At 39.4% G+C, this 26,019-nt stretch overlaps 1 protein-coding gene across 3 annotated transcripts; it reads left to right on the forward strand.

Moving 5' to 3' along the window:
- Positions 1-2,231: 2,231 nt before the first annotated feature.
- On the forward strand, positions 2,232-18,259 carry tnfrsf19 (tumor necrosis factor receptor superfamily, member 19). Of its 3 annotated transcripts, XM_058634563.1 has the most exons (10): positions 2,235-2,433; positions 3,307-3,392; positions 4,286-4,399; positions 8,994-9,172; positions 9,362-9,447; positions 14,157-14,321; positions 16,090-16,218; positions 16,357-16,459; positions 16,933-17,222; positions 17,705-18,259. In XM_058634563.1, exons 2-10 carry the CDS (start codon positions 3,327-3,329, stop codon positions 17,707-17,709), a joined length of 1,137 nt encoding a protein of 378 aa, XP_058490546.1. In that variant the 5' UTR covers positions 2,235-2,433; positions 3,307-3,326; the 3' UTR covers positions 17,710-18,259. The 3 variants fall into 3 exon arrangements, with proteins under 3 accessions (XP_058490545.1, XP_058490544.1, XP_058490546.1); XM_058634562.1 differs by having other exon boundaries at positions 2,232-2,433; positions 16,093-16,218; positions 16,933-18,259; XM_058634561.1 differs by having other exon boundaries at positions 2,234-2,433; positions 16,933-18,259.
- The last annotated feature ends 7,760 nt before the right edge of the window (positions 18,260-26,019 follow it).

Consider the following 26,019-nt stretch of genomic DNA (forward strand, 5'->3'; position numbering starts at 1 on the left):
GAGTAGATTACTTCAATACATTGAATTAGAATAGAATAGAATAGAATAGATTATGAGTCACACGTTATTTGTTCTGATTATAATAGGTGGTGGTGGTGGGGGGGGGATCTCTAATATCGAGTAAGTTTTATGTCATTCATGTCACGTCTGTAGCTCCGTCAGGACTCTTCCACTTCCATAAAAAAATAAAAATAAAAGCACCTGCAGTTCAGTAAAAATAAGACACCAACAAACAATAACAACAATATTCCATTAGATGGCGACAACAGCAAAGACCTGAGCCTCAAGCTGCATGAGTTTCTTTCAGTACGGGGCTTTGGTTGTAATACCATTGTCTCACAGCCAGGTGTCACTCATCACAGATCACACCGGTCAAGTTTAAACCTCAACACAGTCGAAATTAATACAAATAAAGACGATCAGAATGAATTAGATCATTTTAATCATCACGGCAACTGTTTGAAAGTACTCTCCTCCATGATTTCACTTACAAACAAAATAAAACAAATTAATAAAGGTGATGAAAGTGACATTTTGCAGATTTTATTTTCACCCTTTAAAGTAAAGTAACAATAAATAGTTCATTCTCTGGTGCATGCCACATTAAATAGTAAGTGAAGCAGTTGGATCATTATTGTTCCACAGCAGGTTCTGTAAAAGCTAATTACATTTACTAAGAAGTAACAAGATTTCCTGGAATTTAGATACAACATGTCCAGACATGAACAGTAATTGGCCACTTTTGCTGCAGTGCTGCTGAACTTTTGTCCTTTGTGTCTTTGCCTTAGTTCAGACACACACACACACACACGCGCGCACACACACACAGACACACAAACAGACACACACACACACACATTTTTTTGCTAGATGTGGATTTAATCATGCACTTTTTGTCAAATCAACTGCTCCACGTCATTAATGATCAGAAAACCCTTTAAGAAAACAAAGATTAGGCTTTAAACAAAAAAAGGTGTTGAAGAAAGCTTTAGTTATATGTCAACCTCAACCTTTTCCAGGAAGACAAAATAAACATTTTTAAACCAAGACCGACTCATTTTCACTAATTCTTCACTGGTTATACATTTTATGTAAGTGTGTTATTTATTTATTTTACTGTTTTGGTCAGTGTTGTGTTGTCTTTAAACATTTTTTCAACTGTACAACATTTAAATAACTATCTATTCTCCCGTGTTAAGTTATACCATGCAGACAACGTCAGTAACTTGACATTGAACCCTGTTCTTCTCAGCAGATGTGTTAACAAGTCGTCTGAGCTCCAGCCAATCCTGGGTCAGCATGCTGACATCATGTCATCTGCAGCTCACAGGGGTGAACCGCTTCCAAATAATTTGATGTCGACAACAAGTGCCTCCAAATAGAAAATAGACGAGCGGCAGACTGCGAGTGAGCAGAAGATCTCATGAAGAACAACGTGATTTCCGATAATGGATGTAGGAAAGTAAACTGCAGGGAACATGTGGCAGGAGGTCACTGAAACACACACACATTTGCTTTCACAGTGAGGACACTCATGGACATAAACCTGGCCCCTTACCCTAACCTTAACCATCATAACTAACCCTAACCCAGTCCTAACCTAAACCCAATTCTAACCCTAACCCTAAAACCATGTCTTAACCCTCCAAAAGCCCTTTAAAGATGTGATGACCAGCCAAAATGTCTTCATTTTGTATGGTTTATATATATATATGTATATATATATACATATATATATATGTGTGTACATACACATACCCCACTAGCTTTCTTACAAACTGTGTTTACAGACTGTTGTTCATCAACCATCCCATTTGTATAACTATATATTTGTACAGCTATTACTATTCCCCATTTTCATCTCTCATTGAAATTAATTCAATAATCAATAGACAATTCAAAACCCAACAGACAAGAACACATGTGTATTGAACAACTACACCCTCTTCTTCACTGAACAGTCCAATGAATGAATGAATGAATGAATGCATGAATGAATGTATGAATGAATACATGTCTACTTTTGAATATCCCTTCTTATATTCTTGTGTTTTCTCTGTTCATGCTTTAAATGTATGCTTTTCAATCGCCTTGTTCTGAATATGACCTGTAAATTGTATAATCACAAAGAACATTGGCTTCTGATCCGCAGTGCACTTTTTTTCCCCCCCCCTCCTCTGCCCGCCTTTGATGTTCTCTCTCTCTCTGTCTCTCCCTCTCTCTCTCTCGTTGAGCTGCTGTGTTTGTGCTGCAGTGAGTGTGTGAGTGAGTCGCCGGTCTGGTCTGAGGCACCAGCAACGCTGACATGGTGAACGGGAAACACACCAGCTCCAGCTCCAGTACCAGGTCCAGGTCCGGGTCCTCACCTCTCACCGCTGTGCTTTGAACTCTCCAGAACCCACATTTTGAGCAACTTGGTTCCATTTTGATCAGGTAAGAAGAGAAGAGCTGCAGCTCTTAATGACGCCTCACAGACGTACAGAATAAAGTTTATGCAGTGAGTCACGACTCAGGAGAAGGTGGCAGCGGCAAACATGGTATGTATGTCGGCGTGAACAGTGACAACAAACCTCAAGTTATCATTTCACAGTATCGACTTTGACCGACGACCATTGACAGGGACAGACACTCGCTTTACGCGCATCCTCTTTGTATTTGTATCACTTCACTGATCAAAATATTATGTGTTGTAGAGACATTTATATTCGGGTCTCACTGTCGGAGGAGCTGATGTGATTTTTAACCGAAAATCATCACATGACTTGACTCTGCTGCGGAGAGTAGCCTACATACAGTCTGATGCTGTTTCTAATCAGTGCCTCATTATCCACACCTGGTCTTCTGCAATAGTTAATTGATTCATTCATAATCAATAGGCTACTAAATTGCCAAATATTTTCATAATCGGTTTGAGTTCTGTGATTTCAGTTTGATACATGTGATGGGTTGTGTTGTACCTTTTGGACAGTAAACCGATTACGTATAGTTTGTGGACTAAACCAAATTTTGGATTACGTGTTCATTGTTTCTTCATTGATTTGGGAAATTGAAATTGTAATTTTTCACTGTCACTGTATTTATAAAACTAATAATAATTTTTTCAAAACAATATAATGAAATTCAGTGAGAATATAATCAGCCATCAGTAATTAATGTTTAACTCACCAACATGTCATTGAGGCTTCCTGTCTGATAATATTCTCTGTGTTGAATGAAATTGTCTTGAAGAATTGCTCACGGTGCATTATTGTATATATTTTTTATATGACGATAAACTCAGTCTTTTACGCTTGTGTCCTTTTTCAGCTGCAAAGATCAGGATCAAAATGGTGTGGATGCACCAACACACCTTCTCCCTTTTATTAACTGTGCACATCATTTATTTAACTCTGGTAAGTGATTCATTACACAATATATCTTCTCAAAAATGTTTGTTAATCCAAACTCTGTGTTTGTGTGTAATCTGGTGAGGTGCTGTTATCAGCCCAGTGTTATACTGCTATCTCTCTAACTCAGTTCTACTGATATGAACTGTTTCTTTGTTGCTTTACATGTAACCGAAAAAGCTTCAGTGTGTCTGTTAACATTTCTAAAAGTATCACTCTGTTGGTAAAAGTGGACTAAGACTGTTGTTTTTGTATGTTTTTCCCAAACTGCACACCTATACTTCTACTGTTCATGCAGTGCTGTGGGATCTATGGCTATGCATAAAAAGATTAACATCAGCCAATATGGATTAATTAGTGCAACAAAATGTCCGTTTATTAAATATTTAGTTTTGCTCCTCAGTGAATGTTAAAGAAACTGTAAACTGTGGTTTTTAACTTCTTTATAGACAGAAAACAACAGTGTGTTTGCACAATTTTGACATTGATGAATATAATATCACTTGTTACTGAATTATTACTGAGCATTAATGGGATCAAACCCACACAACTGTCGATCATTTGACCTTTTATTCAATGCACTGTCCTGATTGATTGTATTAGCTGTCCAGATTCTCGTCTGGCTTTGATGATCCGTGTATTGCTGCTTTTGAGACTCTGCTGTTGAAGCTGTGCAGTTTTTCCAAAGGCCACATAAATTTCCCCCTTAACTCATCCCAGCAGTGTTAGACTTGTTTTTAAGAAGAGATCAAAAAGGGAGTTGATCCCCTCAAACTAAAATAAGAGACATTACAGCACGATACACGGTTCTGGATTGAGCTCTGCTTTATCTGCTGCAGATAAATGTGGTTAAGAAACGCAGGAATCTCTAACTTTGACTAAATGACTGTCCCTCTCAGATTCCTGTGAGCGCCGAGGAGGAGACCAGAGAATGCAGAGAGCAGGAGTACAAGGACCGTTTTGGGAACTGTAAACCCTGCAAGCAGTGTGATGCAGGACAGGAGCTTTCAAAGGTTTGAAGAAAAAAAAAAAACTGGACTCAATCTGCCCTTTTTTATCACATCAGCTGCACAAACTGAATTTCTTTTGCTTTATAGAGATTTGGCTAAAGTCGTGTGTACAACCAGGTGCATTTCAGCAGAGCCATGAAGGGAAAAGCACAGTCACTTGTTTATTTAGGAAAAGGAAAGTTTCATCAACTGCAATCAGTTTAATCAACTTCCTTATGCTATTGAATGGATGTTTACTCGTGTGTGTGTGTGTGGGGGGGGGAGTCCACAAACAAAATGCAACTGTGGTCCATGAAAATAATGGACATCACTGTTTAGAAAAGTGTATCTTGTCCAGTGAACCAACATTATTTATTACTTCCTCTCTTTCATGAAGGGAACAGCCAAGCTGTTATTAGCTTTTGTCGAACACCGACCCTTCTGTAATCAGTCACACCCATACTTTTGACCTTCTGCAGATGAATGGCTTCCATTGTTTTTCCCTGTTGCACCCTGTCCAACTTATTGTCTTCACTGTTTGTAGCCAGCCATGCCTAAGCTTGCTGCAGTCTCGGCGTGGAACAAAGTATTTTCCACCACCTTAGCCACAGGTTTTTGTGTGCTTTGTACAAACAGGCCTCTATTATAGTGTCAGTTAATGTTTGTAAGGAAAGGCTTTCTACTCTGGCAGAAGCGGTGTGCCTGCTTTTGCAGTAATGTAGAGACAAGTAAATACTTTTAACCAGATCAAACACTGCACTGTAATACCCATTTAAATCAATAATCAGTGACTAAATATTGGTGTGTGCCAAGACACGACCATAAAATGGATAAAAACATATTTTAAAGTATACACTTTATGCAGATATTAAACTTAACTGGTGTACCTAATAAACGGAGTATATATAAGTATACACTTCTCTTATTCTGCTATAGGGAAAGGTACTTTTCTTTATATGGGTTTAACCTGCCCTACATCTTTGATCACTGGTGAAAAAACATTGTATCACCCTTGACATGTGTTGCACACATGCATTTAAGTCCAGTTGCCTTTAATCTCAGTGCACACAGACATGCACTCTGTGGTTGGTAATACGCTTCAGTAGTCCTCGTGTTCCTCTGCCAGCTCAACAGGCATGAATGCTGCTCGCCACCCTGGGGTCCTGGTTAATAATTGGCTGCCTCATTCTTTCTCTGAAGGTAGCGGGATGCCGGCTCACAGTGGAGACCCGGGCCTGCATTTAGGGAACGTTTCCCACAGACACAACTTCTGATCTGAGCTCTGCGTAACCAAGACAATCTGTCCATATTCTTAAAGGCAGGACCGAGCACTGGAAGGGCAGCAAACTGTTGGGAGTCCCTCTGTGCAGCTGCCATAGAGATCTCAGAGGAATGTGGCTCAGTTTGCCTCTGGAAGCCTCTCTGAGACAGATGGACAAACATCAATTAGCCTCTCCACACTAACTGTAGCCAAAGGAACCACCCACACACAGGGAATGGCCATTAAAAACAGTTATTCCCTTTATCTGTGCCATATTTCATTCATTCATAAGCTGTATAGTCTTCTGTTGTGTCAAGCATGAAGGAGAAGCACTGATTTTTTTCCCCGCAGTGTAAACTGCCAGTGGCAAAAACAAGGGCAGGAACACAACTTTGATGTGTCAGAATCTTGTAATATATAGCAAGAGTGTAACGTTTGCTCCGGCCACACTTCCAGGGCAAAGGGCCTCTGGATGGTGTTGAGAAAAAAGAGAGAGACACTGTTGTGAAGTTGTGAGAAGTGCATGGGCAGCAGAAAGGTCAAAGTCGTCGTGGTCACTCACATTATTCTTGTGTCTGAAGACACCACTCTAATTACTCTTTTAAGTATAATAGAGTAAGAGAGAAAAAAGGGAGTATGCGTGTGCTTTGTACCTGTCAGAATTCTGCTTCTAGCTAACTTGCACTGTCACGGCGCTGTTTCATTACGAGATCAGATGGTTGGCTGCCCTCCGTGTGATTCCTTCCTAATCTCAAAAAGCTCTGCGCCTGAACATGCTTCAGGTCTCAGGCGGCTCGGCCCTTCTCTCCACTCCACACGTCTGTTATGGTTGGCAATCTCACCCAAACTAGATCTGGAGATAGGATATGGGAAAGGGAATTTTAAGTATTTGCTTTTCTTTGAACGGCACATCAAAGTGAAATATAACATTTGCGGTACTGCTATTGTCTGATTATTTCCAATATTTTTTATTGCAGTTTCTTGAACTTTTTTATTATTGGCTACAGGCCTCAAATGCTTTCCTTATCTCATTCATTTCAGGGCTTAGCACAAAACTGATAAAGTTGTTCCTGTAGAGAAACCAGCATGTACAGTCTAATAGAGAATTAACTTCCCTCCATTGGTGTGTGTGTGTGTTTTGTTTTTTCTGCTATTGTTGTACCTTGCTGTTCACATCCTGACAGTATAGTGTTGTCAGGAAGAAGTCGTAATCTTGCTGATACTGGTGGGCTGTTTTCTGTAGGTTATGATGAAAAGGGGCTTATATGTATGTTGTGTGTAATACGTGATTTGTCTTTTCATATAATAACTTAAACTGATGACTACAGGCTCTAGTGTTTCTTTTTTGCTGCTGAACTAGACAGTGTAGAGTGTCAGCTTTGTAAGCAAAGATAAAAGAAGAAAGAAAGCCCTTCTTGATGTTCTGTGTGGCCCAGATCAGAGGGACAGAAGTTGGCTTCATTTTCCTTTTGTTTCAGAGCTCTGACTCTGACTGCCTCGTGTCTATGTAGCATCGGCCCCCATCCTGTCATGTGGTGCCCCACGGATAAAGCTTGTGCCAGTCTAGGGCTTAGTGAGCAAGAATCGTCCTTGGCCTCTTCTTTCATATAATGGAAGTGAACCAGAATGAGTGAATGTGAATGTGAGGTACCTTGTGGCAGCCGGGTTTGCTGTTTGTTCATAATGACCATCTCAGTGTCAGGGCTCTCAGGTTTTTTCATGAGAAAGGATCGCTTACGATGTGGCCAAATCTTCATAATGCCTTTCCCCTTTATATCACTCATCAGCCACTACTCCTCGGTTTCTCACTTTTTCTTTCCCCCTCCCCACCTCCACATTTCCCTGCCCTGCCCTGCTGGAGAGCGAGGCCTTATATGGAGACTTCATAACAACAGCTGCAGCCCCAGACAGTCCACCTTGGGCCTGCATGACTTGCCCCAAGGGTTCAGTGTCAGGCTCACATGCGTTTGGCTGGAAGGACTGAATTCCTCATCCTCAAGCTTGACTGTGTGGTGCCATCGCAGGATCACATCTTTGCCTCTAAAATCTCTTTTAATTTCTTGCCAGCCAGCGTGCTTCCCCAAACCCAACCCCCATACCAGAGTCTTGTGCCCACATTCCAGCAGGGCTGCATGCCCAGGCAGTGAAACAGGACACGGGTGAAGACAGAAGAGAAGAGAGAAGAACTGTTTGAAGCTGACCTTCACATTAATGATATATGAGCAACCCCTCACCCCCGTCCTTGTCTTTCACCCTGGCTTTGGATTGCGGTGTAGGGACGCTGGACAACAGGGCAGCTGCTGAGAAGCTGATAATGAATGATCAATGCATGATGTCATGCCTACAGGGTCTTTTCAGTGTGTGGTGTACAGTAATATCAGATGTCACATAAATGTCACTTTGTGGCTGAGGTCACCAATCTTCTCACGTCATTTTAGAGGATGTGAAAGTGACAAAGATTATTTGGAGTAGAGACAAAGCAAGGCTCACATCGGAAGAAAGGAACTAGCAACTGGAGTGATAATTAATTAAATAAATCAAACAACCCAAAAAGAATCATGGGTGATTGTCTCCAGAAAAGTATAATTCAGTTTTGGTTTAAGGAGGAAAAGAAAATGATCCTTCCTTTTAAATCAAAATACTCATAGAATGTGAATAAATCAAAGTAGCAATACAAATTATATTGGCAGGTAGAAATATGATACTATTGCATCGTGACAAAAGCGTATCACCCTAGCCCTAGTAACAGGATACATGCCTTTATTTCCAGTCAAAGAAAACAGTAATTTGGTCTTATATTTCATAACCTCATATTTTGGAGATAAGTAGTTCAGGGTGAGCATTAGATCACTCACACACTAGTCCCGAGCTGTGCTTTTTAGGTGCACTTTCAAGTGACAAACACAAAAGAGTATTCATCTCATTTCCTTCATATACCTTTCTATAATCCTTACCCCTTCCCTAAGCATTTCCTTTGCTAGCTGGCCTCTCACTCAATGGGACACTCACTGAGTCTGCTTGGAGAGAGAGTTGCACAAAAACACAGCAATAAACTTGCAATAATACAACAGTGGGTGTTCTCCAGGGCCTTTATTATTCAAATGTCTGGCCTTTCTAGGTCTTGCAGCGGAAGGGCACTCATTCATACTGAGAGAGTCAGGGAGATTATTGCCAGTGTAAGATGGACTCTCAAAAGAGGCAGGCAATTGTTCTCCTCTGATCCTGTGAGCCAATATCATTCTTTAATTCCAGACCCCCAGTAGTCCACATCCAAGCCCTCCTTTCACCAGCTGCACATCATCCCAAACCACCGACCCCACCTCTTACCCGGTGTATTTCTCCTGTTAATCCTCCCAGGAATGTGGCTTTGGTTATGGAGAGGATGCCCGGTGTGTGCCCTGCCGGAGCAGTCGCTTCAAAGAGGACCGGAGCCTGCAGAAGTGCAAGCCCTGCTTGGACTGTGCTCTCATCAACCGCTTCCAGAAGGGCAACTGCTCCACCACCAGCAATGCTGTGTGTGGCGACTGTCTGCCGGGGTGAGAGGAGAGATGTGTCTGCACCAAATACTTTGGTCATTTATGAAAATTATTCATCTTAACAGAATAGTTTGGAAGAAGGGAAACATGTTGCAACACACTAATACGGAAGTGTTTGAAGCTCCTGTCTTCATGACAGCTTTGAAGGTTAAAACATATCATTTTGTTGTTTTTGTTTTTTCCCTACAGATATTACAGAAAGACCAAATTAAGTGGTTTCCAAGACATGGAGTGTATACCCTGTGGGGACCCTCCGCCTCCTTATGAGCCTCACTGTAAGCAATTCTCATTTCTTTTACTTTTTCAAACAGTTGGCCAGACATCACTGACACATTCTCTTTAATGTCCTCATGAATGCAGGCCATTCATCCCAGCCCACAATAAGTGATGTTTTAAGACGAAACAACAAGGATACTGTTGTATAAAAGCAAATATCACCTACTAGCACAGTATTGAACTCCTTGCCAAACACTACTAGAACCAAAACTGAAGCAGCAGTGCCACACAAAGCCTTTACACACACAACATGCCAGCACAAGGTCCTCGGCATAACCAGAACCACAGCCTTTATAGGGTGGAGCGAGCCATAGTTCATTCACTAAATCTCACTGAGCCAAGCTGCTATGCTATATGTGCAAACAAATGCTTGGATTTATAAACCGAGCAGTTCAAAAGCTGAAATGGATGCCTCAATAGCAATAGTGGATTTGCCAACACTGGATTATACTAACTCGGAGCACATCACTCACTCTCAGTGCTCAGTTTGGATTAAATGAGCAAACTTCCTTGGACAAAACCTCCATTGACATATTCAGACAAAACATATCTGAATACTGCTGCGCACGATTTTTGTTTCAGCACCAGATCAGGGAGTGTGCTGGTTCACGCACTGTAATTTATTACCTTTTGTACAGATCCATTATGCTTAAAAGAGGCAGGGAGTGTGTGACAGTACGTTCACAAAGCCCGGCTCACATTCCAGTCAGCTATAGATCCAATTAACTTCTGTTTTCCAGCCATTGTATGTAGTTAAATACATCCTTATGATTTCAGGTTTCCTCATAAAACCAACAGGAGACTGAACTTATACCTTTGGTAATTGAGTGTGACTTCCTGATGGCAGAGGAGGCTTTTGGCAGCGTGAGGATCAGAGCAGACCAGGCCAGTGTTCACACCGCAGTCTTAAAAAAATGTAGATGGCTCTGGGTGGCTGGACAACTCAGACACACTCGCTCACATGCAATAATTGTAAAAAGGAAAATATCATCAGACATCTACTGTTGATAATCTTTTCATACATTCCCGTTTGTGTAATGAACACTAGCCATGGGAGCACTGGCCTCCTTCTGTCAGCTCATTTTTCCATCTGTGCAGCTTCCCGTTTTGAAACAAAATGGCCATTGTGTCTGAGAACATAGCTGGTAGTTGGCTCGTCCACGACTCTCAGTGGAGCATTTCCAAATGTTTGAAAGTCTTGCTCCCTCTCTCCAGTGTTATCTTGAGGATGGTGGTGAAAACTTAAAGGGCAGATCATTCTAATAGGCCACACTGGCCTGGGGCAACGGTGCAGCTGTGCAGGGGAGGCAGATGCAGTCTGGGGTGGACTGTAAATCTTAAACAGCCCCTCCTTCCTTCTCCCCCTGTCCCCTAGTGGCTTTTTGGAGTGTAGTAAAAATGAGATTGTGTTTTATGGATTCCTTTAGCTTCTCTAATGTGTTTCATCTGCTGGAGTTTTTCACTGTCTAACACATACAGGCATGTTGAGATATATTCATTCAAAGAATCCTACAGGCCTTTTAGGTAGTTTATCCCTCTATAACCACTGTTTCCTCCCAGATTTACACAGAAGTTAGATTGCTGTTTTATCTTCTGTGTCAGCGTGAAGAGAAACAGTGGTGTAGTTTTGAAGTTCAGCAATAACACAACAGCTATTTCTGAAATCCCAGCTTTAAAGTGAACAGCTTTATATGCTACTGGTAGGAAACATGATCCGACAACTCTCTTTCCCCCCCGATAACCTCAGCTCTCCCTCTGATGTGCATGCTCGCAGACTTCAAAGCTGCATGTGATCAGCTCTCACCACAGATGACACGAAACATACCAGGAAATATTCTTCGCTGCATTTGTCGGCCAGCTGCTTCAACCAAAACCTTTTAGTTTTAAAAAGCACATTCTCTGAAGTCACAGCAGTTAAAGTAATGATCTCTGCTGACTGTCAGACACTTTATCTACACTACTGTTATGTTTTTATATACAATTTAACTTAAGCGAAAATGCTAAATGTAAGGCTGTCTATCTGTTTCAACACCTACACTACAATCGTATAAAAAACAGCTCCTGTAAATGGACTTTGCATTTGAATAGACTGCATCTGGAGAAGCGAAGCCTAACCAGGCCAAAGAATATGCTTATCAGAGTAATTATTATTCAACAATGAAGCTCTGATGTAAGTTCTGTCCTGAACTCTGTTGCATACTTCAATCATAATCTGATTCCCATACTTAGGAACTATGTGCATTCTCAGTTTCTAGCTATCTTGTCCCCGTGTTTCTTCTGTGCTGCAAAATAACAAATCATCACATTGTCTTTTATATTTTAAAGATGTTGTCTCTTTGTTGTGTCACTGTCATGTGCACTAATTGCCATTAAGCATTGTTAGCTGCTAAAACTCCTTATTCCAGTTGTTCTTGTTGAAAAGTGCATCTTGTTGCACTGCTTACATGTCTGTGTGTTTTGTCATTTTAACACAAAACAGAGAAACCCTATTTTGTTTTATTTACAGTTCTGGGTAAAATAGTGCCAATTTCTGCTAAAGAGCCTTTTAATAGGGTTTGTAGAGACCAAAGTCAAAGAGGTGTAAAGAAGTGCTTCTTTTATTTGGAGTATGTGGACCACCACAAAGTCAATAGGCAGCGAGTCTGTGAAAGGCTGTGGTTTATTGGTGTGGTTTGTGTGAAGATAATATCAGCAGGTGAGCTCACTTCAATGGCTCAGTGTTTATCTGTGTTTGCTGCAGCTGCTGGGCCTCTTACAACAGACTGCCTTTGTGTTGTACGAGCGATGATGCTCACCTCGGATCAGTTCAATTTGACCCTGACAATGAAAACTAAATATAAACACGACAGGTAGACATTCCTGTATCTGTGTGTACTACTTAGAATATAGAGCGTGATGGTTTTACGCCGTACAATATAATATTAACAAGTACATCTGTTTAATATACACATATACAACATATTATTATTGTTAATGAGAGAAGGCTTTTGTTTTTGTCATAATGTATTGTCCACATGCGACATGTCCGTGGATTACATACAAATTCAATTAAAACTTAAACTGCATGTTTAGAAAAGCTGATATTGTTTTGTAATTGTCTCTTGTGACATTTTTAAAAATCACTGAAAGAGCAGGGAATCTGCAATTTTCTTAATAATATTTAATTATATCAGTACTTTTATCAAAACACTCTTCTAGGTCAGACAAAGTTTTCAGAGCTGTTTTGAGTTTTCCCCATGACAAGGAATGTTATAATACCCTCATCCCCTATCATGGCTGAATAAAACAACTTCCCAAAGCGTAAGTAATGTTTACATTGGCAGCTAACAAAGAGCCCTTAGATGTGAAAAGGTGGAAATCAGTTGCTATGATTAATGCACTGAAAAGCAAACAGCAAATATCTCAAACAAAATCATTCACCTTATTGATAAAGCTTTCTCTCACTATGTGTTCACAGTGTTGTTATAACATATACTTTCACTGTATTTCACAACAGCAAGATTATGTTTGACTACTGATACAGTTTTTCTATGATGCATGCAAATGCCTCAGAGAAAAGTCAATCAGTATTAAAATTTTAGACTTTTTTTTTTTTTTTTTTTTACAAAAGCCTCAGAGCTGAGGTGGTCCTGTGGGACTCACAGCTTACCTGCTGACATCTCACTGCTCCCTGCTCTTTTCATGAGCTCTCACTTATCACACGGAGTGTCTGGAAAGTCAAGAACTCCTCCTTCATGTTTCCCGTAATGAATAGCTGCAGAGAAAAAAGAAAGAAAGAAAGAAAATCCAATAAACCTAACAGAGAAATTATTTTCTTCCTTGGGTCCTAGGTACAGATATTCTTTTTTAGTCCTTTACTATTTAAAAAAAATAAAAAAAATAACACTGCTCACAGGCAAACAGACAAACAAACCTGGCCAATAACATAACATTCTTGGCACACGTGAAGAGAACAAATGCCTTTCTTGTTTCTGTTGACAAATTTACTGATGAAGCTCAACTTAATACCCACATCACTCCTTAATTCAAATTAACAATAGGCAGAATGGCACATGATTTATCACGGGGTTCAGGGTGAGTCACCACAGAATGAATATTTGTTTCATGTGGTTGCCATGACACCATGTGTTATCGTACTAGATGTGCAAATAAGCAACTGTCTGCTAACACATTCACGCCTAAGTTTTTGAAAAACATATTGATAACTGATTGGCCCTTGTTCATGTCTTTATGAAGTTTCTTGTTCAGTTTGACAGTGATAGAAAGTTCTAGTCATGTTTTTAATTTGGCTGCTTTTAGTTTACATTTGGATAACAGATTGTGCCTTTATCTTTGATGAGTGTCTGAAATGATAATTACACGGAGCAGAAGCCAAATATTTCAAGGGCCTGTGCCAATTCATCTGTTTTATATCGTGACGTTGAGTGTTGAGCTGCACCAAACCCGTGTGATGTCCTGTATTTGTGGAGACTTGTATAATGAGCAGTATTTTTGGGGCCAAAAGGTTTGATATGAGAGAAACAATAACACAAAGGAGCATTAATACACTCCTGACATTTCAAAAATGTCTCACGGTGAAAAGGAATCATTTGTCTCATATTACCTGAATGTGATTGGTCGAGGAATTTCGGATAACATTAAATACCTGCACATTGCTATAAGGTGCATTTTCATCATAATCATACTGTGTGTTCATCTTCCTCCACAGGCAGCGGACGTGTGAACCTGGTGCCGCTACCCGTGGTGGTGACCAGCCCACGGGACATGGCCCTGGCTGCGGTCATCTGCAGCGCTCTGGCCACTGTGCTGCTGGCCCTGCTGGTGCTGTGTGTCATCTACTGCAAGAGACAGCTGCTGGAGAAGAAGCCCAGTGGTGAGTCACAAAACACACAAGCAGATATCACAACATATCATTTCAATCTGTAAAATATGCTTGAAAAGAGCTGCAGAGCTGAGACTTTGGATGGTGTATTCAAACAGCGGATGCAGGAGCTCAAAGGAGGTTTTCACATTTTAGGGCCAGAAAGACTTTCCATGCACCACTGAAAAAGGCAAGATTTTTTCTTTGCTGCAGTCCAGGTCTGCATGTGGTTCTATGCAGCCAGCACTGACCTTTGAACCCCCTCTCCCTGGGTGCCAGTCAATTCCCAGTAAAGAATGTACTATGATCAAGACATGTTTCTAAAATTCTCTTACTTGTACCAGTGGTTCTCTAGTGGGGTCTACATATATATAAAATCAAGCAAACCATTGGACAGTTATGTGATTAACAGACAGACACATGTTCCTCGTATTTATACAGTAAATACTGTACTGTGCAAAAGTCTCAGGGCTGTTTATATGTTTGTCAAATTCTGTGATAATTGTTATTTGGATTGGAATGATGTGACTGAAATGTGGTCTTATATTTATTAGTAAACTTGAATAAACCTGGCATGATAGGCCTTTTCCACAGCTGATATTTTGCAATATGAAATAGTAGAAGAACCACAGGTTTTACCATTCACATTCATTTTGGTTCTACTCCAGTTTTAAAAAAAGGAAAGGCTACGTGCTGTTACACTAAATACTTGACACTTTAACCTGTAGAAGCAGTTTTTTTCTTCTTCAGAATAGATAGCTATTTTAATTCATGCTTCCCCACATACATGTTTCCCATGCGTTTTGGACACAGTATATATCAGTAAACTGAGTATTAATACTGGACAGATGAATCAACAATGAGAATAATCATTAGTTGCAGCCCTAGTATCGATCATTTCCACAGAAGTTGTTGTCTACTTGTCTACTGTTGACTACTTATAGTCAAATTATTGCAGAGGAAATACATGTGGAGGTCACAGGAATATTTTCATATGTTTTAGTGGTTCCTTCGCTTTGCGACGTGCCTGTAGTTTTAAAGCAGCGAGTGCTGTGGTAAATCTGAATATATGTAGACGATACAAAAAAAAAAACTGGATGAGCCCGATTTCATTATTGTCGACTACGCAAACAGAGCCATTTCATCTGTCAGTTGTGATCTTTACTTTTAATCCTTATTAAAGCCTGGTGTAAGCATATTTGTGGTAACTTGTATAATGAGCATCATTCCTGAAGCCAAAACTGTTTAAGTATGTGAAATATCCCCGGGCAAACAGTTAATGACATCATGCTTGCCCGGTAAGATCACCTGAAACAAAGAGCATGGTACAGATTACCATGCTCACGCTCTGTGTGTTATTTACTCTTTTTTTTTAAGTGGTGTATTGGGAATAAGAGTAAAAAAAAAAAATCTGTGTTAGTAGTTCCACTCAGTCTAAACACACACCCCACCCTTCACCCAAGCTGCCGCATAATGCTAACACAGTAGCTTTTAAAATGACTCTAAAGAATTTTAATCGGCCTCATGGACTCGAGGGTTGTGAGGCATTTCCAAACAAATTCAAGCACAACCTGCCTACCTGTGCAGTTCAGTATATTAGTGTTTTGTTTTTTGTTACAGGATATTCAGACATGATGTCAGTATCAGTGATGCTGTTCTCACAGCTCTCTCTCTCCTGCACTTGTCTTTTTAATATCAAAGTTGTTCTAGTGGAAGGTCTCTGCTGCTGTAAGGCTGTTGTATGTCTCTGTGGTTGACCGTCCCACAAATGTTCCCTCAGCAGCGTCTCTGAGGTCCCAGGACTGTCCGTACAGTGGGGCAGAGCTGTCCTGCCTGGACCCTCGCTGGTTACACGACTTTCCCCAGAGACCCTGCTGCCAGTGTCACCTTGGCCCCGGACACACAAATGGTACGGTGGAATTCAGACCCACGTGATATTAGCAGTAGACATTAATTCACACTAAGTATTGTATTCAGAATTCAGTTGTTTATCATCATGCTGTCTTGACATTGCTTTATAACATTTTAACTTGTGTGTTTTGTTCAGGTCCGGTCCACCTGATCCCATCACTGTGCTGTGATGAGAGGTGCAGTCTAAACCGTTGCCAGGACAACAGTCCCTTCCATTCCCACATGAGTCTCAGTGACGGGTGAGAAGGAATTTTGCACATTTTGCAGATTTATGCACAAGAAAGAAGTAGAGCTCCTTCAAAATTAATGTCAAGCTGTGTTTTGCCAGTTAAATGCTTTTAATGTGAAGATGTAGCACTACGAACTGAAACTTTCACTCTGCATGCATAGTAACTTTTATACAGCGCTGCCTTTTATTGATTGCTTTTTGGACATCTTGTAGTCCTTTAAATTCAGTGCACACCATATAAAACTGGTCCATGGACCAGATCTGGCCCTGTGACCGTATGCTGCCCACCTTCCTTGGGGCTTGTGTTCTGATTTTCATTGCTATTAACGGTGGTGTAGACATAGTTTAATGTGACTAATTATACTCTGAGGTGTTGAGTACAAACAGAGACATCTAATATAGATATGAAACACCACAGGGTGTGGATGTGAACAGATATTTGTGGTGATAATAACCACAGCTCTCTTGATTCCACTCCCTCAGAAACCTGGATGAGGAAGACACCCAGGTGCAGCATGGAGGACAATTGGAGTTTGACAGCATAGCAGTTGGTGGGACAACAGCGAGCTCAGAGCCTGCAGAGTGCTTGGCAATGCCTCAGTGTGACACAGGATCTACAGGGAGACCTGAGGTGGAGGAGGACTGTGAGGGAGGCGAGGAAGAGGACAGGTGCAGGTCAGAGGAGAACTCACCTGAGAGGACCAGACAGAGCTTCAGTGAAGCTATGACAGATGCACTTCTTCAGAAACAACAGCACCCATCAACTCAGTTAGGTGAGTCTCTAAGTCCCGAAGTCATGTCCCAAGCTGTAAATCAGTTGAACTCAAACGTTTACCTTGACGCATGAAGACACTCCCATGGCATTTCAGATTAGCTGCCACAAAGAAAAACTGCTTAATGATCCTCGATGTTCTCTAACATCAATTACGAAATCACATGATCTCTCCCACGCAGTTTAACTCATTCCTATAGGGACATTGAGGGACTGTAAAATAAAACCCATCTTCTCAAACTACTGCATACTGTTTTTCCTGCAAAAGACACCCAAGTTGTCATCTTGGATGTCCTTTTTATGGACTGGGACATTGCTGTGTGAGTGTCTGTCCATGACGAGCAGCTGCTAAAAGAAACAGGAGATAGCACAAGTTCTTTGATGTGGACAACACTATCCTGTTATAAGTCGGCTGCTGCTCAGCTCTGGGCAGATACATTACTAATCACAGCGTGTGTGGGTTCCTCTTCCTGCTCTTTCCAGGATGACATGGACGTCTTTGGCTCCTGTTCCACCCTTGAACCAGCCTGGACTTAACAACAGCCGCATCCAGATCCTGTTTCAGATATCACACGCACGCACACACATACACACACACACAGAATGTGAACTCACATGCCCCAGAAGGTGAAACTGAATGAAGTTGAAACATCGAGGAGTATTGACTAACAAAAAAAAAAAAAAAAAAAGAGCCTTGGCTCCGTCTTGAAAGCGTCTGAAATCTTCACATGTAGGAGGACAAACTGTAACCACTGATCAGCTGATCGACAGCTGGTTTTATGAAGCTTTTGTATGTAACAGTTGTGAAATTTGAGGTGTGAAGAAAAGTGATTATGTTGCACATTGAAGACAATCTTAATAACACAGAGCAAGTTACGATGAGGAATGTTAAATATGTTGTAGATACTGTACAATAGTAAATAGGTCAATATTTTTGTAACATAGACTTGACTGACGATATGTTTGCTTTCATTTCCCAGATATAGTGTTGATGTTCGTAAACATGTTTTTGTAAATAAACTTGAACTTGTTTACATATGGAGTTATCTAGGCTCTCAATTCTTAATGAACTGATTGTTGATTGTGTTTATTTTCTCCTGGGATTTCTTTTTCTTCTGTGACCCTTCCCAGTAAATGCCTGCTATTAAAAAAGGCAATGTTGGTTCTCAGATCTGTGTAAAGGCAAGCAAGGACAATGTCAGAGGGAGCAGCTGCAGTTCCAACTCGGCTGTTAATTATATTGTGAATGTGTTGTAACAGATGCACACAGCAGCTCTACTGTGTAATATCTGCTGTAATGTGGAAAACTCCTACAGAAACGCTCTGATTTTAATGTTATGTTTGAGCTGTTTTAACACAGTGAAATGAGATACCCTTGCAAATAAATCAAGTGAATTTTATTTCTACACAGCAGCAGCTATGAGCATAACTTTCCCCCTCAGTAACTACTGACAGACAAAACAGATGGAGCGGCATTAATCTAGAGCCGAAACAATGACCACATGACAGGAAGAGCAGATTAGCTATTCTTCCTCATCCTAATACGATCACGGAAAAAACAATGTTCCCCTAGTATGGGAGCTTGAGGAGGATATTTAGATGATGAGATATTAGCTGTGTAATTAACAGATGAAAACAAAGGCAAGAAATTATGAAAATGTTTTCAGTATGGTCTGAAAAAGAGAAAATATCCAGCGAGCAGCAGTTTACGTTTAAGTGAAAATGAAAATGACTCTTGTCATTCTCCTCTGATATAAATGACCTCATTTATATCAGTGTATGACAAGAGTGGTTCAAGGTTATAAAAAGGCAACAGTAAAACAAATGGCAAATGCTCCTCTCTGCGTGTCTTTCTTCAAGTGTCCTGTGTACCTAATAAAGTGGCAGATAGAGAATGTTGAAACAAAATTACATGAGACTCAACTGCATTGGGAAAGTGCCTGTCAGTGGGACAGGAGTTTTGAGAATGAATGAAAAGATTTTATTTACAGACAATTCTGCCATCGCTTTTTTTTTTTCCTTTCTTTAAACAACAGTAAAGATTCAAGTCCATTTCTACACCGTCTCTGGTGGATCAGAGACAGTTTTCAGCTCTCAAAGTACATGATGAAAGTCCCAAGGTTTTGGGTTGAGTTCAGACACCAGCACGTCTGCTGTACAAAGCCCTCGATGGAAGGTCGTCTCTGCAGCATCACTGTCACACAAAGACATAAAGCAGCAGCTTCAGCTGTGACTTTTCAGGTGTGATTTTGGACGACATACTATACTATGACATTTCTGACCGTTTTTGGACGACATACTATACTATAACATTTTTGGCAGATTTAGGACGACATACTATACTATGACATTTCTGACCGTTTTTGGACGACATACAATACTAAGACATTTTGGTGTCATTTTGGAAGACATACTATACTATGACATTTTTGGCAGATTAGGACGACATACTATACTATGACATTTTTGGCAGATTTAGGACGACATACTATACTATGACATTTTTGAGTGATTTTGGACAACATACTATACTATGACATTTTTGAGTGATTTTAGACGACATACTATACTATGGGGATAGGTAGATTGGACAATCTAAATTGACCATAGGAGTGAGTGTGAGAGTGAATGGTTGTTTGTCTGTCTCTCTATGTGGCCCTGCGATGGACTGGCGAACTGTCCAGGGTGTACCCCGCCTATCGCCCGATGTAGCTGAGATTGGCACAGCACCCCCCACGACCCTCTAGCAGAGGATAAAGCGGTAGATGATGACTGACTGACTGACTATACTATGACATTTCTGACCGTTTTTTGGACGACATACTATACTATGACATTTCTGACCGTTTTTGGACGACATACTATACTATGACATATTGGGCCGATTTTGAACGACATACAATACTATGACATTTCTGACCGATTTTGGACGACATACTATACTATGACATTTTGGTGTCATTTTGGACGACATACTATACTATGACATTTTTGGCAGATTTAGGACGACATACTATACCATGACATTATTGGCAGATTTTGGACGACATACTATACTATGACATTTCTGACAGTTTTTGGACGACATACTATACTATGACATTTCTGACCGTTTTTGGACGACATACTATACTATGACATTTTTGGCAGATTTTGCACGACATACTATACTATGACATTTTGGTGTCACTTTGGACGACATGCTATACTATGACATTTTGGTGTCATTTTGGACGACATACTATACTATGACATTTTTGTCAGATTTAGGACGACATACTATACTATGACATTTCTGGCCGTTTTTGGACGACATACAATACTAAGACATTTTGGTGTCATTTTGGAAGACATACTATACTATGACTTTTTGGAGTGATTTTGGACGACATACTATACTATGACATTTCTGAACGATTTTGGACGACATACTATACTATGACATTTTTGGCAGATTTAGGACGACATACTATACTATGACATTTTTGACCGATTTTGGACGACATACTATACTATGACATTTCTGACCGTTTTTGGACGACATACTATACTATGACATTTCTGACCGTTTTTGGACGACATACTATACTATGACATTGTTGAGTGATTTTGGACGACATACTATACTATGACATTTCTGACCGATTTTGGACGACATACTATACTATGACATTTTTTGCCGACTTTGGACGACATACTATACTATGACATTTCTGAGTGATTTTGGACGACATACTATATACTATGACATTTTTGACCGATGTTGGACGACATACTATACTATGACATTATTGACCGATTTTGGACGACATACTATACTATGACATTTCTGACTGTTTTTGGATGACATACTTTACTATGACATTTCTGACCGATTTTGGACGACATACTATACTATGACATTTTTGACCGATTTTGGACGACATACTATACTATGACATTTCTGACCGATTTTGGACGACATACTATACTATGACATTTTTGGCAGATTTAGGACGACATACTATACTATGACATTTTTGGCAGATTTTGGACGACATACTATACCATGACATTATTGGCAGATTTTGGACGACATACTATACTATGACATTTCTGACCGTTTTTGGACGACATACTATACTATGACATTTCTGACCGTTTTTGGAAGACATACTATACTATGACATTTTTGGCAGATTTTGCACGACATACTATACTATGACATTTTGGTGTCACTTTGGACGACATGCTATACTATGACATTTTGGTGTCATTTTGGACGACATACTATACTATGACATTTTTGGCAGATTTTGGACGACATACTATACTATGACATTTCTGGCCGATTTTGGACGACATACTATACTATGACATTTCTGGCCGTTTTTGGACGACAAACAATACTAAGACATTTTGGTGTCATTTTGGAAGACATACTATACTATGACTTTTTGGAGTGATTTTGGACGACATACTATACTATGACATTTCTGAACGATTTTGGACGACATACTATACTATGACATTTTTGGCAGATTTAGGACGACATACTATACTATGACATTTTTGACCGTTTTTGGACGACATACTATACTATGACATTTTTTGCTGACTTTGGACGACATACTATACTATGACATTTCTGAGTGATTTTGGACGACATACTATATACTTTGACATTTTTGACCGATTTTGGACGACATACTATACTATGACATTTTTGACCGATTTTGGACGACATACTATACTATGACATTTCTGACCGATTTTGGACGACATACTATACTATGACATTTTGGTGTAATTTTGGACGACATACTATACTATGACATTTTTGGCAGATTTAGGACGACATACTATACTATGACATTTTTGGCAGATTTTGGACGACATACTATACTATGACATTTCTGGCCGATTTTGGACGACATACTATACTATGACATTTCTGGCCGTTTTTGGACGACATACAATACTAAGACATTTTGGTGTCATTTTGGAAGACATACTATACTATGACTTTTTGGAGTGATTTTGGACGACATACTATACTATGACATTTCTGAACGATTTTGGACGACATACTATACTATGACATTTTTGGCAGATTTAGGACGACATACTATACTATGACATTTTTGACCGATTTTGGACGACATACTATACTATGACATTGTTGAGTGATTTTGGACGACATACTATACTATGACATTTCTGACCGTTTTTGGACGACATACTATACTATGACATTGTTGAGTGATTTTGGACGACATACTATACTATGACATTTCTGACCGATTTTGGACGACATACTATACTATGACATTTTTTGCCGACTTTGGACGACATACTATACTATGACATTTCTGACCGTTTTTGGACGACATACTATACTATGACATTTTTGAGTGATTTTGGACGACATACTATACTATGACATTTTTGGCAGATTTTGCACGACATACTATACTATGACATTTTGGTGTCATTTTGGACGACATACTATACTATGACATTTTTGGCAGATTTAGGACGACATACTATACTATGACATTTTTGGCAGATTTTGGACGACATACTATACCATGACATTATTGGCAGATTTTGGATGACATACTATACTATGACATTTCTGACCGTTTTTGGACGACATACTATACTATGACATTTCTGACTGTTTTTGGACGACATACTATACTATGACATATTTGGCAGATTTTGCACGACATACTATACTATGACATTTTGGTGTCACTTTGGACGACATGCTATACTATGACATTTTGGTGTCATTTTGGACAACATACTATACTATGACATTTTTGGCAGATTTAGGACGACATACTATACTATGACATTTTTGGCAGATTTTGGACGACATACTATACTATGACATTATTGGCAGATTTTGGACGACATACTATACTATGACATTTTTGACCGATTTTGGACGACATACTATACTATGACATTTCTGGCCGTTTTTGGACGACATACAATACTAAGACATTTTGGTGTCATTTTGGAAGACATACTATACTATGACTTTTTGGAGTGATTTTGGACGACATACTATACTATGACATTTCTGAACGATTTTGGACGACATACTATACTATGACATTTTTGGCAGATTTAGGACGACATACTATACTATGACATTTTTGACCGTTTTTGGACGACATACTATACTATGACATTTTTTGCTGACTTTGGACGACATACTATACTATGACATTTCTGAGTGATTTTGGACGACATACTATATACTATGACATTTTTGACCGATTTTGGACGACATACTATACTATGACATTTTTGACCGATTTTGGACGACATACTATACTATGACATTTCTGACCGATTTTGGACGACATACTATACTATGACATTTTGGTGTCATTTTGGACGACATACTATACTATGACATTTTTGGCAGATTTAGGACGACATACTATACTATGACATTTTTGGCAGATTTTGGACGACATACTATACTATGACATTTCTGGCCGATTTTGGACGACATACTATACTATGACATTTCTGGCCGTTTTTGGACGACATACAATACTAAGACATTTTGGTGTCATTTTGGAAGACATACTATACTATGACTTTTTGGAGTGATTTTGGACGACATACTATACTATGACATTTCTGAACGATTTTGGACGACATACTATACTATGACATTTTTGGCAGATTTAGGACGACATACTATACTATGACATTTTTGACCGATTTTGGACGACATACTATACTATGACATTGTTGAGTGATTTTGGACGACATACTATACTATGACATTTCTGACCGTTTTTGGACGACATACTATACTATGACATTGTTGAGTGATTTTGGACGACATACTATACTATGACATTTCTGACCGATTTTGGACGACATACTATACTATGACATTTTTTGCCGACTTTGGACGACATACTATACTATGACATTTCTGACCGTTTTTGGACGACATACTATACTATGACATTTTTGAGTGATTTTGGACGACATACTATACTATGACATTTTTGGCAGATTTTGCACGACATACTATACTATGACATTTTGGTGTCATTTTGGACGACATACTATACTATGACATTTTTGGCAGATTTAGGACGACATACTATACTATGACATTTTTGGCAGATTTTGGACGACATACTATACCATGACATTATTGGCAGATTTTGGATGACATACTATACTATGACATTTCTGACCGTTTTTGGACGACATACTATACTATGACATTTCTGACTGTTTTTGGACGACATACTATACTATGACATATTTGGCAGATTTTGCACGACATACTATACTATGACATTTTGGTGTCACTTTGGACGACATGCTATACTATGACATTTTGGTGTCATTTTGGACAACATACTATACTATGACATTTTTGGCAGATTTAGGACGACATACTATACTATGACATTTTTGGCAGATTTTGGACGACATACTATACTATGACATTATTGGCAGATTTTGGACGACATACTATACTATGACATTTTTGACCGATTTTGGACGACATACTATACTATGACATTTCTGGCCGTTTTTGGACGACATACAATACTAAGACATTTTGGTGTCATTTTGGAAGACATACTATACTATGACTTTTTGGAGTGATTTTGGACGACATACTTTACTATGACATTTCTGAACGATTTTGGACGACATACTATACTACGACATTTTTGGCAGATTTAGGACGACATACTATACTATGACATTTTTGACCGATTTTGGACGACATACTATACTATGACATTTCTGACCGTTTTTGGACGACATACTATACTATGACATTTCTGGCCGATTTTGGACGACATACTATACTATGACATTTCTGACCGTTTTTGGACGACATACTATACTATGACATTGTTGAGTGACTTTGGACGACATACTATACTATGACATTTCTGACCGATTTTGGACGACATACTATACTATGACATTTCTGACCGTTTTTGGACGACATACTATACTATGACATTTCTGGCCGAATTTGGACGACATACTATACTATGACATTTCTGACCGTTTTTGGACGACATACTATACTATGACATTGTTGAGTGATTTTGGACGACATACTATACTATGACATTTCTGACCGATTTTGGACGACATACTATACTATGACATTTTTTGCCGACTTTGGACGACATACTATACTATGACATTTCTGAGTGATTTTGGACGACATACTATATACTATGACATTTTTGACCGATGTTGGACGACATACTATACTATGACATTATTGACCGATTTTGGACGACATACTATACTATAACATTTTTTGCTGATTTTGGCCTGACATACTATACTATGACATTTCTGACTGTTTTTGGACGACATACTATACTATGACATTTCTGACCGATTTTGGACGACATACTATACTATGACATTTCTGACCGATTTTTGACGACATACTATACTATGACATTTCTGACCGTTTTTGGACGACATACTATACTATGACATTTTTGAGTGATTTTGGACGACATACTATACTATGACATTTTTGGCAGATTTAGGACGACATACTATACTATGACATTTTTGGCAGATTTTGGACGACATACTATACCATGACATTATTGGCAGATTTTGGACGACATACTATACTATGACATTTTTGAGTGATTTTGGACGACATACTATACTATGACATTTTGGTGTCACTTTGGACGACATGCTATACTATGACATTTTGGTGTCATTTTGGACGACATACTATACTATGACATTTTTGTATGACATTTTTGGCAGAT

This window comes from Solea solea, chromosome 7, assembly GCF_958295425.1.
Source record: "Solea solea chromosome 7, fSolSol10.1, whole genome shotgun sequence".
Lineage (NCBI taxonomy): Eukaryota > Metazoa > Chordata > Actinopteri > Pleuronectiformes > Soleidae > Solea > Solea solea.